We start from the raw sequence: 12,007 nt of genomic DNA, 5'->3' as shown, positions 1-12,007 counted from the left end.
ACTTGAGATCTATTTTTCTTCTTTTTTTTAAAGTTTGAAATGTTGTGGTTTTTCATCTGAATTCAGAGCACCTGTGGGCTAGAACATACCTCTATTTTAAAAGTCACTTAATAACCTAATTTGCCTTCAGATGGAAATGCATTAAATCACACTGGACACAAAACTTCTCCTAAATTTATAAGATCATAGAAGATCCTTTGCCAATCTGTTCCTGTGTTTAACAACCAATTCTAATAAAAATTCTTTTTAAACTCCACAAACTGCTGTTTACTCTTCTTTACATTAAGGACTTGAGCCCCTGAGCTCTGAATAAGAACTATTCTTTCTTTCCCAAATACCCTACTCTAAGATATCTTCCTTGACTCTTCCCACTCATTAGATGCCTGCCCTTCAGACTGCACCAGAAGGGAGAGATTCTCTCACATGGGCAGATCTGCTGAGGGTCCCTTATATTTGCTTTCCTCCTGTTCCCCTTTAAACCCCCGGGCTTCTTGAAGCCAGGACCACAGACCTGTCTGGTGAGCAGAATGGCAGTATCATAGTGTTCGGGGTGACGGTCACTGGTGGGATTAAAATGCTGTTGCCAGCTGCAGAAATTGCGCAGTGTGAGCCCCCCGTTGTCTGATACTTCTGGCCCCCACTTCTCATCTTCCACCACCAACACCTTGACCACGACGAGGTTGATGGAGTTCTTTAGGCTGGGGTGCTTGTAAATCTGAGCCGCCACTGATATCAGGGTCAGAATATGATTCTGCCAGGAGGAAAGGACACCAGGAGAAATAAAAGGTTAAATGCCATAAGGAATAATCAAGAATGCTAAGTCTGCAAAAGGCTTTACTATATTATCTCAGTTGATTGTCAGACACTACTGTGACATAATGGGGAAACCGAGGCAGACAAATGTGATCTGAATCTATCAAGGTCACACAATTAGTTAGTGTCTGAGGCAGATTTTGGATTTAGGTCTTCCCAATTCCCAAGTCCATTGCTCTATCCACTGGGCAATATTGCCTTTTAACTAATTTTATTAGTTAAAAATAGTATGGTTAAAAATAAAAGTTAAAAATAAATTTTGATTGTTCTTTTACTAGCGCATTCCTTCTTTCACTCTCCCCTAATCAGAGAGTTGTCCCTTATGACAAAGAGCAGGAAAAAAGGCAAATCAACAAAACTAACCTACACATCCAAGTCTGACCTTATTTGTAGTATTTTTGCTATGTTAGCTCACAAGAGGAATCTTATCTGATTTCTTTCTTTTTTGGAGCTAAGCTTGTCAGTTCTTGTAACTCTTCCATAATATGAGTATTTTCTTAGAAAAAAGCAACTGATCTAATCTAGATAAGTAGAAGCTTCTCTATCCCCCATAAGAAATTTTCCTGACGGTTAGTGGAGTAGCCTGTCCTTTTCAAGGAGGAGGGAGCAGCACTGAGCTGCTGACAGTGACCACTGCCTGCCTCATAGCCTGCCATTGTCCGCTTCTGTGTGTGCAGCTTTGAAGATCTGCTTAGGAATTAGAAATGAGTCTGGTGAAAATGAGGCAGCTCCAGATCACACCTGCTTTCAGTTCCTCCCAGGGAAGGCTGAAGGCACAGAGATCATGGTTTGGCCACTGTCCTGTTCTCAAATTGCCAATTGCTTCCATGCTAGATTCCAGGGGTTTGAAAACAAGCCAGCCTTCCTAGTATCTTTTCCATTCTCAGGGTCTTTTTCAAGCCTGCCCTCTTGGAGCAGATGGAGAGAGGAAGGGCAAAGTGATAGTCTAGAGCTGATTGGGGAACCAGGACATGGCTCTCTGTCCTCCAGCCTGGTCAACATCCTGCACCCTCGGGCTCACAAAATTCTATCTCCCTTCTCCTCTGTGGTCAGGAAGGTGGGAGGGTGGCTAGGACAGCAGAGGAAAATCCGGAAAGGGACATTCCACCGGCTAAAGCCATGTGTGGGAGTTCCAGATGAATCCCATTATTTGTGAATGGGATTTGTCCGAGCACCTCTTGGGCCGCAGCCAGGTATTTGGATAGCCCCACAGACATGGGGTTGGGAGGTTACTTAGCATGTCAAGCACTCCAGCAATGTTTAGGCTGATGTAAACATCTTATCAGCAAATGCTAGAACTTGGCACTGGCTCTTGGAATCAGATTCATGAGAAAAAAGGCATTTATTATGCAACCCTAGGCCAAAGGCCCAAGGCAGTAGCCAGCAGGGATTCATTCCTTACTGGGTTGCTTTTTAGAGGGTGTTCTGGAGAAGGGAGGCAGAGGGTCTGACACAGAAAGAACAATCCTTTGGGCTTTCTTTACACTTTTATGAAGCTGATTATTTTCAAATGACTGCCCTTTGTTGGATCTCAGTTTCCAAAGTCCTGAGTTCAGATATGGCCTTCAACACTTACTGTGTGACTGCACAAATTACCTATTCTCTTTTTATCTCAGTTTCCCCATCTGAAAAATGGGAATAATAATAGAACCCCAGGATCTTGAAAATGATCAAATGATATCATAATTGTGACATGCTTAGTATAATGTCTGGTATATAGTAAGCACTATAAAGACTTAGCTATTATTAATATCTCTGTAAAGTAGCTAGGATGACTTTTTTCTCCCTAGGAGTTGTAAGGATGAAGGAAATAGCAGATGTGAATTGTTTAGTGCCAGTCACAGTGGTTGAGCACATGGTATTAAAGGCTTTAAGACATAAGAATAGTCTCTGCTTTCTCCCGAACACACACAACTGAAAGTTAAGCACCAGAAAATATTTGTTGACCAGTTGTTTGTCATGTCTGACTCTTCATGACTCCATTTGGGATCTTCTTGGCAAAGATAATTAAAGTGGTTTTATAGATGAGGGAACTGAGACAAACAGAGTGACTTTTCTAGAGCCACACAGCTAGTAAGTGTCTCAGGTCAGATTTAAATGCAGGAAAATCAGACTTCCTGACTCTAGACTTGGCACTCTATCCACTGTGCTCCCTAGATGTCCTGAAGAAAATTTAGATGATTTTCATCAGAGGACAGAACAGGAGGGAATAGTATTTAATTCCAATAGGAAGGACTGAAGTCAGACTCTGGGAAGAACTTTCTATCAATAAAAGCCTTAAGATATTTGAACCCAAAGGAAACCTTTAGGGTTGTAAGTTTACCTTGAGGGGGAAGACTGGATTACAAAATAAAAACTGACATTTATATAGCAAGTTACAAAGTATTTCCTCATACTAAAACTATGAGGTAAGCAGTATAAAGGTTTTTTCTTTTTTTCTCTAAGACCTGTGATTTCATCAGTATGGGAGCTACTGGTGAGGAAACTCCCTCTACTGGGGTATATCTACAAGTGTTTCTCAATTCATTCTTACGACATCACTATATTGAACCCAAGACTGACTCCAAGAGCAACCTTCTATATACTATCAGTGTAAACGTGATCATTCTCATTTTCCTGCAAGAAAATTGAAGCTCAGAAAGCTTCACTTGCTCATAGTCATAAAACGAACTAATATCAGAGCTGGGACTTGAAGGCAAGTCTTCAGGCTCTGAATAAGAGATGCTTTCCACTATAAATATCCACATAATATCCAATAATATATATATCCACAGCTTTTCCACGCTGCCTCAAGATCTCTGCTACTTCTCACAATTTCTAGAGATTATTTGTCCACACCTATTCAAATGGAAAGTCTGAGGTTTAATTCTCTTTGCTGAACCTCCCTCCCCTTCCTCTTATTTGTCACCTTAGCATCCAGGGCCACCTCCAGTCGTCCTGATCTGTATCAGCTCTCTGGACCCAGATGGGTCTGGAGGGGGAAGTGAGACAGGTGACCTTGCACCGCCCTCCCTCACTGAAATCCAAGTCCTCCCTAATGTCATGATTCTCTTTGAGAATAAAGAACAAACAACTACAGTCTTAGCTCTTGAGTCTTTCTTAGCTTTGAGGGTGCTTAAGCCATCCTCAGGGAGACAGGCCTTTGAGGGGAAGAATTAAGAAAGCACAAAACTGGGATAGCTTAGATGGCAGCAACGGAGGCACCCAAGGGCAAGGCAACCTCTAAGTTCCTGTTAATTCTTTGGGTCTGAGGCTGTGCTCAGCTTAGAAAGCCAACCTCGGAAGGTAGGCTCAGCAACTGGCCAAGGAAAAGGTCAGGCTCGTTGGCTCTACCATCTGGTGTCTATTTATACTCACCCCGCTTACAGAATAAGTATGTGCTGCTAAGGAACAGACAAGATTCTGCTTCCTGAGGTTCCACAGGAGGAGGAAAGGAAGAAATGAAGGGGAGTGGGGGTGGGATGCAGCACCAATGGCTATGCCAACTCTAGAAATCCACCTCTGTGTTTAGTCCCTCTCTTGGGCTTCCTTGATAGTAGATTCTCAGATTGGGAAAAGATTTCAGAGGCCGTGATCAAAACTCCCTTCTAGACAGCAATCTTGACAAGTGGTCCTTCTGTGTCCCTTCACCTTCAGTGAGGGAAACCTCAATACCTTTCAAGACAAGCAGCTCAGCCTACTTTGGGACCCTCTTAATTTTTTCTTACATTTCTTTAGAATAAAGAAAGATCAAATCTCCTGCTACCCCACCATTTGGCAGTGTTCAGTTGTCACAGGTACCTCTGATGGCCTGAATCAGAAGATTTTAGTCTCCTGAAATGCTTTCAGATGGTTCGGCATCTTATTAGATCTGCTCTATTTGGTGTCCCCAGCCTCTGGGACTGACCTTAACTTTCTATCGGACCATCTTGGACATAACCTATCCTTTCATTCCTTTAATCACCAAAAAGAAAATCTAACGGTGGCCAAGTAACAACCAAAAACAAATGGTAGCATTGCTGCTTTCAGGGACCTAAGGCAGGTCACAAAGAAAAAAATGCTATATATATATTTTTTTTGCTTCAGCCCAGATGTTTTCTTTTCCTGAAGCTAATCTCCTTGCACCTGAAATAATCCTGAAGGGAGGGGTGGCAAGAGGGCTGGAAAAAAGAACAGAGTGATGAAAAGAGAAAAAGCAGAAAGAGCTGCTCTTATCCTTCCTTCCTCATGAATCCAAAGGTTTTTAAACCTTTGTGATGTCCTTAGAACAAAGGAAAACTTCCTCCCTAAAGCAAGTTATTTTAATAACAATAATAGCTAGCATTCATATAGTGCTTTAAGATTTGCAAAGCACTATATATGTCATTTCATCCTGAGATAGGTGCTTTTATTATCTCCATTTGATAACTGGGGAAACAGACAGAAATTAGTTTTAAAAAACAAAACAAAAAACTTGCCCAGAGTCACACAGTGTCTGAGGCAAGAAGTAGATTGAACACTAGAGGATAACTATCAAGCGTATTGCCTTCTCCCTTTTATATCACTCATCTGTGGTAGGAAAAAATATGAGTTATTGCATAAACCATGGCACATATCCACTCCTTTTTGGTGAAAATCCTACCTGAACTATCTGAGATGGCAAAATTTTAAAAAATAATAGCTAATTATCATTGGGCTTGTGTTTTTAAAATAGACTTATTTCAATGATGAACTGTCCTATCAACACCTCTGCTGAGCAATAAGACCTGTCAGAAATCAAAAGCTGTTTCAACAATGAAGAGAAAAGAATATTAAGTTTAGAGTCCAGAAGCAGATCTGATACCCATGACTCCATAGTTAGTTAATCATTTAAGTTCTCAGCCTCAGTTTTCTTATCTGTAAAATGAGGACCACAATGCTTATACTGTCTCAGATTGCCTTGAGGAAAAGCACTCTATAAATGTAGTCATATCCCTACATTTAAGATGGTGCTGCTCTTCAAAGGCAACTATTTCTAGACAAGAGATCATTTGATCTCCTTCTTGTTATGGGTTTCTATTGTTCAGAAGTTTTTCCTATTGTAATTTAAGACCATTTTCTATGGAATTCATTTGTTTACTTCAACTGAAAGAAACTTTTGCTTGATTCTCACTTTTTTTTAAAGCTATGTGAATTTAGGAAAGTTATTTTACCAGTAGAAGCCTCATTTTTTTTTTTTTATCTGCAAAATAGGTATGGTATTTGTACTACCTACCTTATAGGCCTGCTGTAAGGAAGGAGTCTTATAAGCTCTATAAAGTATTATGAAAATGGAAGCTATTATTATAATTGGGAGAGCAATGGTGGGCTTGTTTGGGGTTGGGTATGGGATAGAGGTGAAGAGAGCAGACTAGGCATTAAGATACTTGACTGTTGTTTGAATAACTTTATCTGACAGTACAGGACAGGGTATTGAACTCCTGTTTTAAACTGCTATTCTACCTTTTCCTAGGTTAATTTAGATTGAAATAAGAGAGTTGGGGATATTTGCCTCAGGTCTTGTGGGGTAGCCCTTTGGCACTTTTCCCCCCTAGAAGATAAGAAGGATGAGGAAGGGAGGCATTAGTGACCTGCCCCTAGAAATAGCCTTTTGGTGGTTAGACATCAAGAGATTAGCTCAGTCTGTTTTGGAGAATTTTTCCAACTCCATGCCGGAGGGCTTCCAAAGGATAGGAAAATTCAGAAAACCAGCTTTACTGAAGATACAGTGACAAACTGGCCTCTCATCTAGGGGTTCCCATGCTGAAAGACTTGGGGGGCACCAACCAACCTACCACCCAGTTCTTTTTTGCTTCAGTTTCATCTGGGGTTACAATTAGTAGGAGCCGGATGTAGCCAGAGTTAATTGAATCTTCTGAGGTGGTCCCCTCCCTTTCAGAAAGCCCCTTTGTTAGAGCCCCTTAACTCTGAAATCAGATAAGGAGGTGGAAGGCAGGGGGCCCCTTTTGTCAAAGGATTAAGTGAACTCAATTGCATGGGTTCTGGAAAACTTCATAGGCGCCTGACAGTGAGACCTGCTCAGGGGCAAGTTTAATTCCTCCCTCCCTCATCCTTGAGAGTAGCTGCTTTTCAGGATAGCAGCGGCTTATATGAGCTTCCCATGAGGGTAAAAGTCCAGACATAGACTTTTTTGGATGGTTAGCTTTAATTGTTTGTTCCCATAAGAGAGGAGACCACGTTTAGATAAGTAGAGAGCCAATACAACCTGTACTCCTCCTCTCACTCCACCTTTTTTTACATATGGAGATGCCCACTTCCCTTAGGTCAGGGACATGGGCTTCTGAAGGCAGGATTGCTTGAAGAAGTAAAATGAGAAATTGGAATAAATGATGGAAGGTTAAACTTAAGATTTCGAAGCCCTATGTTTTCTATGCTCTACCACTCAACCTTTTATTAATGGAAGAAGTCTTTGGAAAAGTGCTTGAAGAGGTATATTATGCTGTTCTATTTTTTAAAGTGTTGATAAGGGATAGGGAGTGGTTCTGGCCTGAAAAGTGACCCTGTGACCAAAGTTACATGGCACTCTGAATCTGGCCTCTTATTTGTCCTTCTCTCCTAACTGTATTTTCATTTATTCTTCCAGGAGTGCCCTGGGAGGAGTGGAGAGGAGGGAAAAGGCACTGAGCAGAACACAGCTTGTCTGTTGTGTTCTGCACATTATCAGCTTGGTTCTGTAGCATCTCCACAGCCAGGGAGGACGTCAGACAAAAGAGGCCAGTGGGCGGTCATGGGAACAGCTGTGCCTCAGTCCTTGCTCTCTCCTCCCACCTCTAGCTTTATCAAAGTGGTGACAGTAGAGGAGGAGATAGTCTGTGATAAAATGAGATCAAGGTGGAGACAGAAGAGCTAGTGGAGCTGAGAAGTTTCTTCCTTTTAGGATTAACTTCAGAAGCAGTCCCAGATATGGGCAGACTAACCCAAAGAGAGGAGAAAAGCTTTCCCATGTGGCAATAATGCTTTTTCTGTTAAGTTTCCCTATGCCACTGGGTATAAGTGCCCAGACGAGCATATCCAGAAGAGCTCATGCATAATGTGGGGGAAAGAGAGAGAGGGACAGTGAAAAATAGTGATATTTGTATTTGAAATACACTAGAGATAGTGTATATATACATGTGCTCAGTGAGACTCTAATGCCTTAGGTCATCCAAGTCACAATCACTAAAAGCTGAAATGCTATTGGCAAGATAGTCAGTAAGAAACAGCTAACATGCCAGACACTACAGCCTTACTTTGACTTTTTGTAGAGGACTTGAAGATAAGGTATCCAAGAACATTAATACGAGCGTTGGGAGAGGAAGCTATGGGAAAGAAACTAAGTTTCACCTCTTCTTTATCCAAACTTCCCATCCATTTTAGTGCTAAAATGAATTTTCTTCAGCTTAGAAAATAGAAGGACTAACTCAGCTCAATCTTCTTGTTTGAAAATATTTGGAACTTATAGGCTAGAAACCAAAGTTTGTCTCTCTGGCTAGCTGTAATACCCAGTGATGACAAGTATTTGTTAAAAACAGGACCTTATACCTTCAATTTGGCTATAGAGATCCCTAGATTAGATCTGATCTGCTTTTCCTGGTTTTTCCCACTCCATTTTTCACAGGGATTCATCAACTCCCCTACTCCCTCCCCCCTTTCTCTTTATCATTACCGTTTTGATATATATGCCAGAAACCAGCCTTGGGGATGGGTGGAGAAAAATGTGCTTAAAGTAAATCTATTATGCTCTTTTACTGGTAGGGCTCTCTGGGCAGAAGTACCTAAAATGAAGGAGGGAAAGCAGCAATCCCCTTAAGCATATTTCTGGTATCTAGTCTCTGGAGCCTTCTTTCCGTGGGAATTAGAGGAAGGAGGTAGGTTGACTGAGCAAGCCGGCACCTGCCTCTGATTCCATGACCAATGTGGAAAATGTAAGCAACATAGACCCAAACCCAACCCATATGGATAGATTGTCTGGGTGAGGTAGAGCTGCCTACCTGTGCTTTAGGAGAAACCAGTACCAAGGGAGAGAGCAGGTTTGAGTGGCTGAAGCTTAGCCAGGATTTTTGTGGTAATCAGAAGTATCAGGTAGAACTCTTATCCCCTAATACTCCATATGACAATCAGGTTTGAATGAATCTCTTAATGACAAGAGGGAGTGGGAAGGTGGGGTGAGGAAGTGGAAGGTAAGTCTGTTTCTTTTCCCATGGCCGCTTTCCCTTAGGCTGTCATTAGTACTCTGTCTCTTCTTAGCCCACTCTGAAGGGCACAGAATAAGGTTCCTGGGAGTCTGCATTAATTGGCAGCCAGTGGATGCTCTTCCTTTGGAACTGATTTCTCCAAGCTTAATGTTCCAAGGGAACTAGATCCAAAAGGCAGATCAGTTTCTCGCTTTCTGGCACAGATCCTGGTTCTATTTTTCCCTGGGAGCAGGGAGAGGATAGCTCCCTCCTGTTTCTGGCATCCTTTCTGCCAGCTGGGGTTCTCCAAACCTTGGGGAGGTGGTGAATCTTGGGGAAAACAGATATATCCTCCTTTGTCCATTCTGACTACAAGTGGTTTGGGTACAATTTACTCCTAGGACTACTCTCTGTATCCCACTTGAAAGTGGTTGTGTCTATGATCTGAGATCAGCAACAACACAAAGTACAAGCTTTAGAAAGGTGGGCTCATACCACATACATACATTCAACAAAGCCCCCCCCCCTTCTCTCCCTGGCTCTCACCGTCCAAAGGGTTAACACTCTACTACTCTTTTTCCCTCACTTTTCCACTAAAGCTCTAGTTTCCAGAGTGGAGTTTCCTCTGCCAGGCACACAGTCCCCAGGCAGAAGTCCCATTCTCCTCCCATCTCATGTTGGTTGTGGGCACAACCCAGTTTTGCTGGGGCTATGATCCAGATTGGCAAATATGTTCCCTAACACCCCTCCACCCCCATCAAATTCAGCTGAGCAGATAAAGGATCTGGGTCACCTACTCTTCTTTCCCCCCTTTCCCCTCCTCTGTGCATTTTCCTTAATACATTTTGAGTCCTAAAGTTGAGAAGCTATAGCTGTTTAACTCTCCCCCCAAAAAAATCTTCATTCCCTTGGGTTCCTTTGGTTTATTTGGGACAATTTAGGAAGTCGGGATGCCCTTCCAAGATGTTCCCGGATAACCTGTACAGGGAGGAGATATTAAAAGAAGCCTAGGAGGGGGAATTCACTCACACATGCAACTTTGCCAGGTGCTTCCAGGATTTCAAAATGAGTGCTATGAGGAACTAGAAAAGCTATTTTTCCAGGAACTTTGTAAGTAAAAGCGATGATGAAGTCAATGAAGAAGTATAGTCCGGGTGGGAGAGTGAAGACAGAAAGGGTTAACACTTTTTCAAGTAAAGGAGAGATGGAGAGAAGTGTCTAAAAGATTAAACACAAATGAAGGGAGAGCGAGAGACAAGTAGCAAGTTCTTCCTGAGGGAAGACTGGAAGGAGGTGAAGTTGTTTGGGGATGCAGGCTGAAGCAGTGAGGGAAGGCGTTTCGAGCTTCTCATTAAGCACGGAAAGTGCGCTCCTACCTTCAGGTCCGACCCATAGAAACGGGCCATGGAGGCGTCCGCCACCAGCAGCGTCTCCACGTATCGAGCCTCCGACACAAAGCGTTTGGTCCTGCTGGTGGCCCCCAGGGGCGGCGGGGACTCGCTGGCTCCTTCCGCTTCTTCTTCTTCCTCCTCTTCCTCTTCCTCCTGGGGGTCTCCCTCCTGTGTCACTCTGTCGGGCTCCAGCTGTAAAGAGCCTCCAGCGGGGAAATACGGCCCCAGGAGGCTGGCACGCTCCTCCCGCCCCCTGCGCAGCAGTCTGTGTGGCTGGATCAGGGGGTCCCCCGCGCCCCTCGGACCAGCGGGCTGCACCGTGAACTCTTCGCCGTCCAACAGGAAGGAGCCACTCAGCCCTCCGCACAGACTAACGGCCACCAACGACTCGGGCTGCCCATTGACTGTGCCCGAGTAAAAGCAGCTCCGCAGCCCTTCCTCATCTCGGACCGTGCCTCCCGCCCCGCCCAGGTGCTCGATCTTGAACTCGGGGGCCAAGAAGCTGGCGTCGGGAGCCAAGCGCAGAAGGAAAGCCTTCCCGAAGGCAAACAGGTGGAGAGCAATCTCCCCCTTGCTGCCCAGCAACCTCGTGGGCACCACCAGCTCGTGGGCCTCCTCCCCCGGACTGGGCAGGGCCAGGGCGCTCGAGAACAGCAGCGGCAGCAGCAGCAGCAGCGGCGGCGGCGGCGGCGGGGACCAAGGCCAGGGGGAGGCGGCAGGGCCCCGGGGCAGGGCTGGGAAGGGTGAGGGCATGGGTGACTTCGGAGTGCGACTGGCACAGGAAGAGAGAAGCCCGGCTAGGGCAGTGGGGCAGGTGCTGGAAGCCGCTACAGGGCGGACCTGAAAGATCTGTCACCTCGGAAGAATCCCACTCAACCCGGCGAAGTCAGATTAAGGGGCAGCTGTGGGGGACCGCGAGGGGAGGCAGGCAGCCCAGGGCCGGGACTCTGAGAACAATGCGAGAGGCAAAGCCGAAGGGCAAAGGGAGGGAGAAAGACTCTGGGCTCCGGGCTCCCTCCGGCGGCTCAGTGCTCAGCCCGTTTCCCTCTTTGAGGAGATCCTGCCTCTCCGAGCAGCAGCGAGCTGGGGAGCCGGCTGAGCGGGAGCTGCTGCCTCTGTGGGCCAGGCGTGGGATCCGTCCTCCTCCCCTTCCCCGGACTCAGCCTTGCTTGCTGAGCCTCCGCCTCCCTACCCTGGGAAGCACCCGAGTGGGCTGCCGAGCCCTCCGTATTTATACTTCCTTCCCGGCTTTGACATAAGAGGTTTATTTTTGATCTCTCACTATTCCAGTTTCCCCTCCCCTGGGATCCTAGAGAGAAGCTGAAAAGAGGGAGAGGGGAAAAAAAAAGTTTTGGACGAAATTTAAAGCCAATCAGGAGTTAGCGAGACCCGCCTCCCCGTCCTCCCGCCCCCACCCCCCTTTAAGTGTCAACTCCAACTTTTTTTTCCTTTCCCCCTTTTCCGCTTTCCCATATTAACCCTTACAATGCTGGGCTGGCATTCAAGGGAGCATGTTTACGGACACCCTTGCCCCTCCCTCCTTGAGGACAGCAGCCTCAGGTAAGTATCTCTTCTCTGGCCACAACAACACCGTCCAGATCCCTGCACGGTGTGAGGTGTTGCCCTAAAGATGGCTACAGCTATTATTCCTGG

General features: G+C 45.1%; 1 protein-coding gene across 1 annotated transcript in view; it reads right to left on the bottom strand.

Annotated features, from left to right (window-relative positions):
- ADAMTS8 (ADAM metallopeptidase with thrombospondin type 1 motif 8) overlaps positions 1–11,756 on the bottom strand; it is a 29,862-nt gene extending 18,106 nt beyond the window's left edge. The window contains exons 1-2 of the mRNA XM_051986664.1: positions 10,340–11,756; positions 512–751 (exon numbers count right to left, since the gene is read on the bottom strand). Of these exons, the coding sequence (XP_051842624.1) occupies positions 512–751; positions 10,340–11,107 (1,008 nt within the window). The 5' untranslated portion in view covers positions 11,108–11,756. The remainder of the gene's footprint in view (positions 1–511; positions 752–10,339) is intronic.
- Positions 11,757–12,007: the final 251 nt, after the last annotated feature.

Source organism: Antechinus flavipes, chromosome 3, assembly GCF_016432865.1.
Source record: "Antechinus flavipes isolate AdamAnt ecotype Samford, QLD, Australia chromosome 3, AdamAnt_v2, whole genome shotgun sequence".
Lineage (NCBI taxonomy): Eukaryota > Metazoa > Chordata > Mammalia > Dasyuromorphia > Dasyuridae > Antechinus > Antechinus flavipes.
The sequence above is the reverse complement of the archived record's forward strand: the minus strand, read 5'-3'. Positions and strand labels throughout refer to the sequence as shown.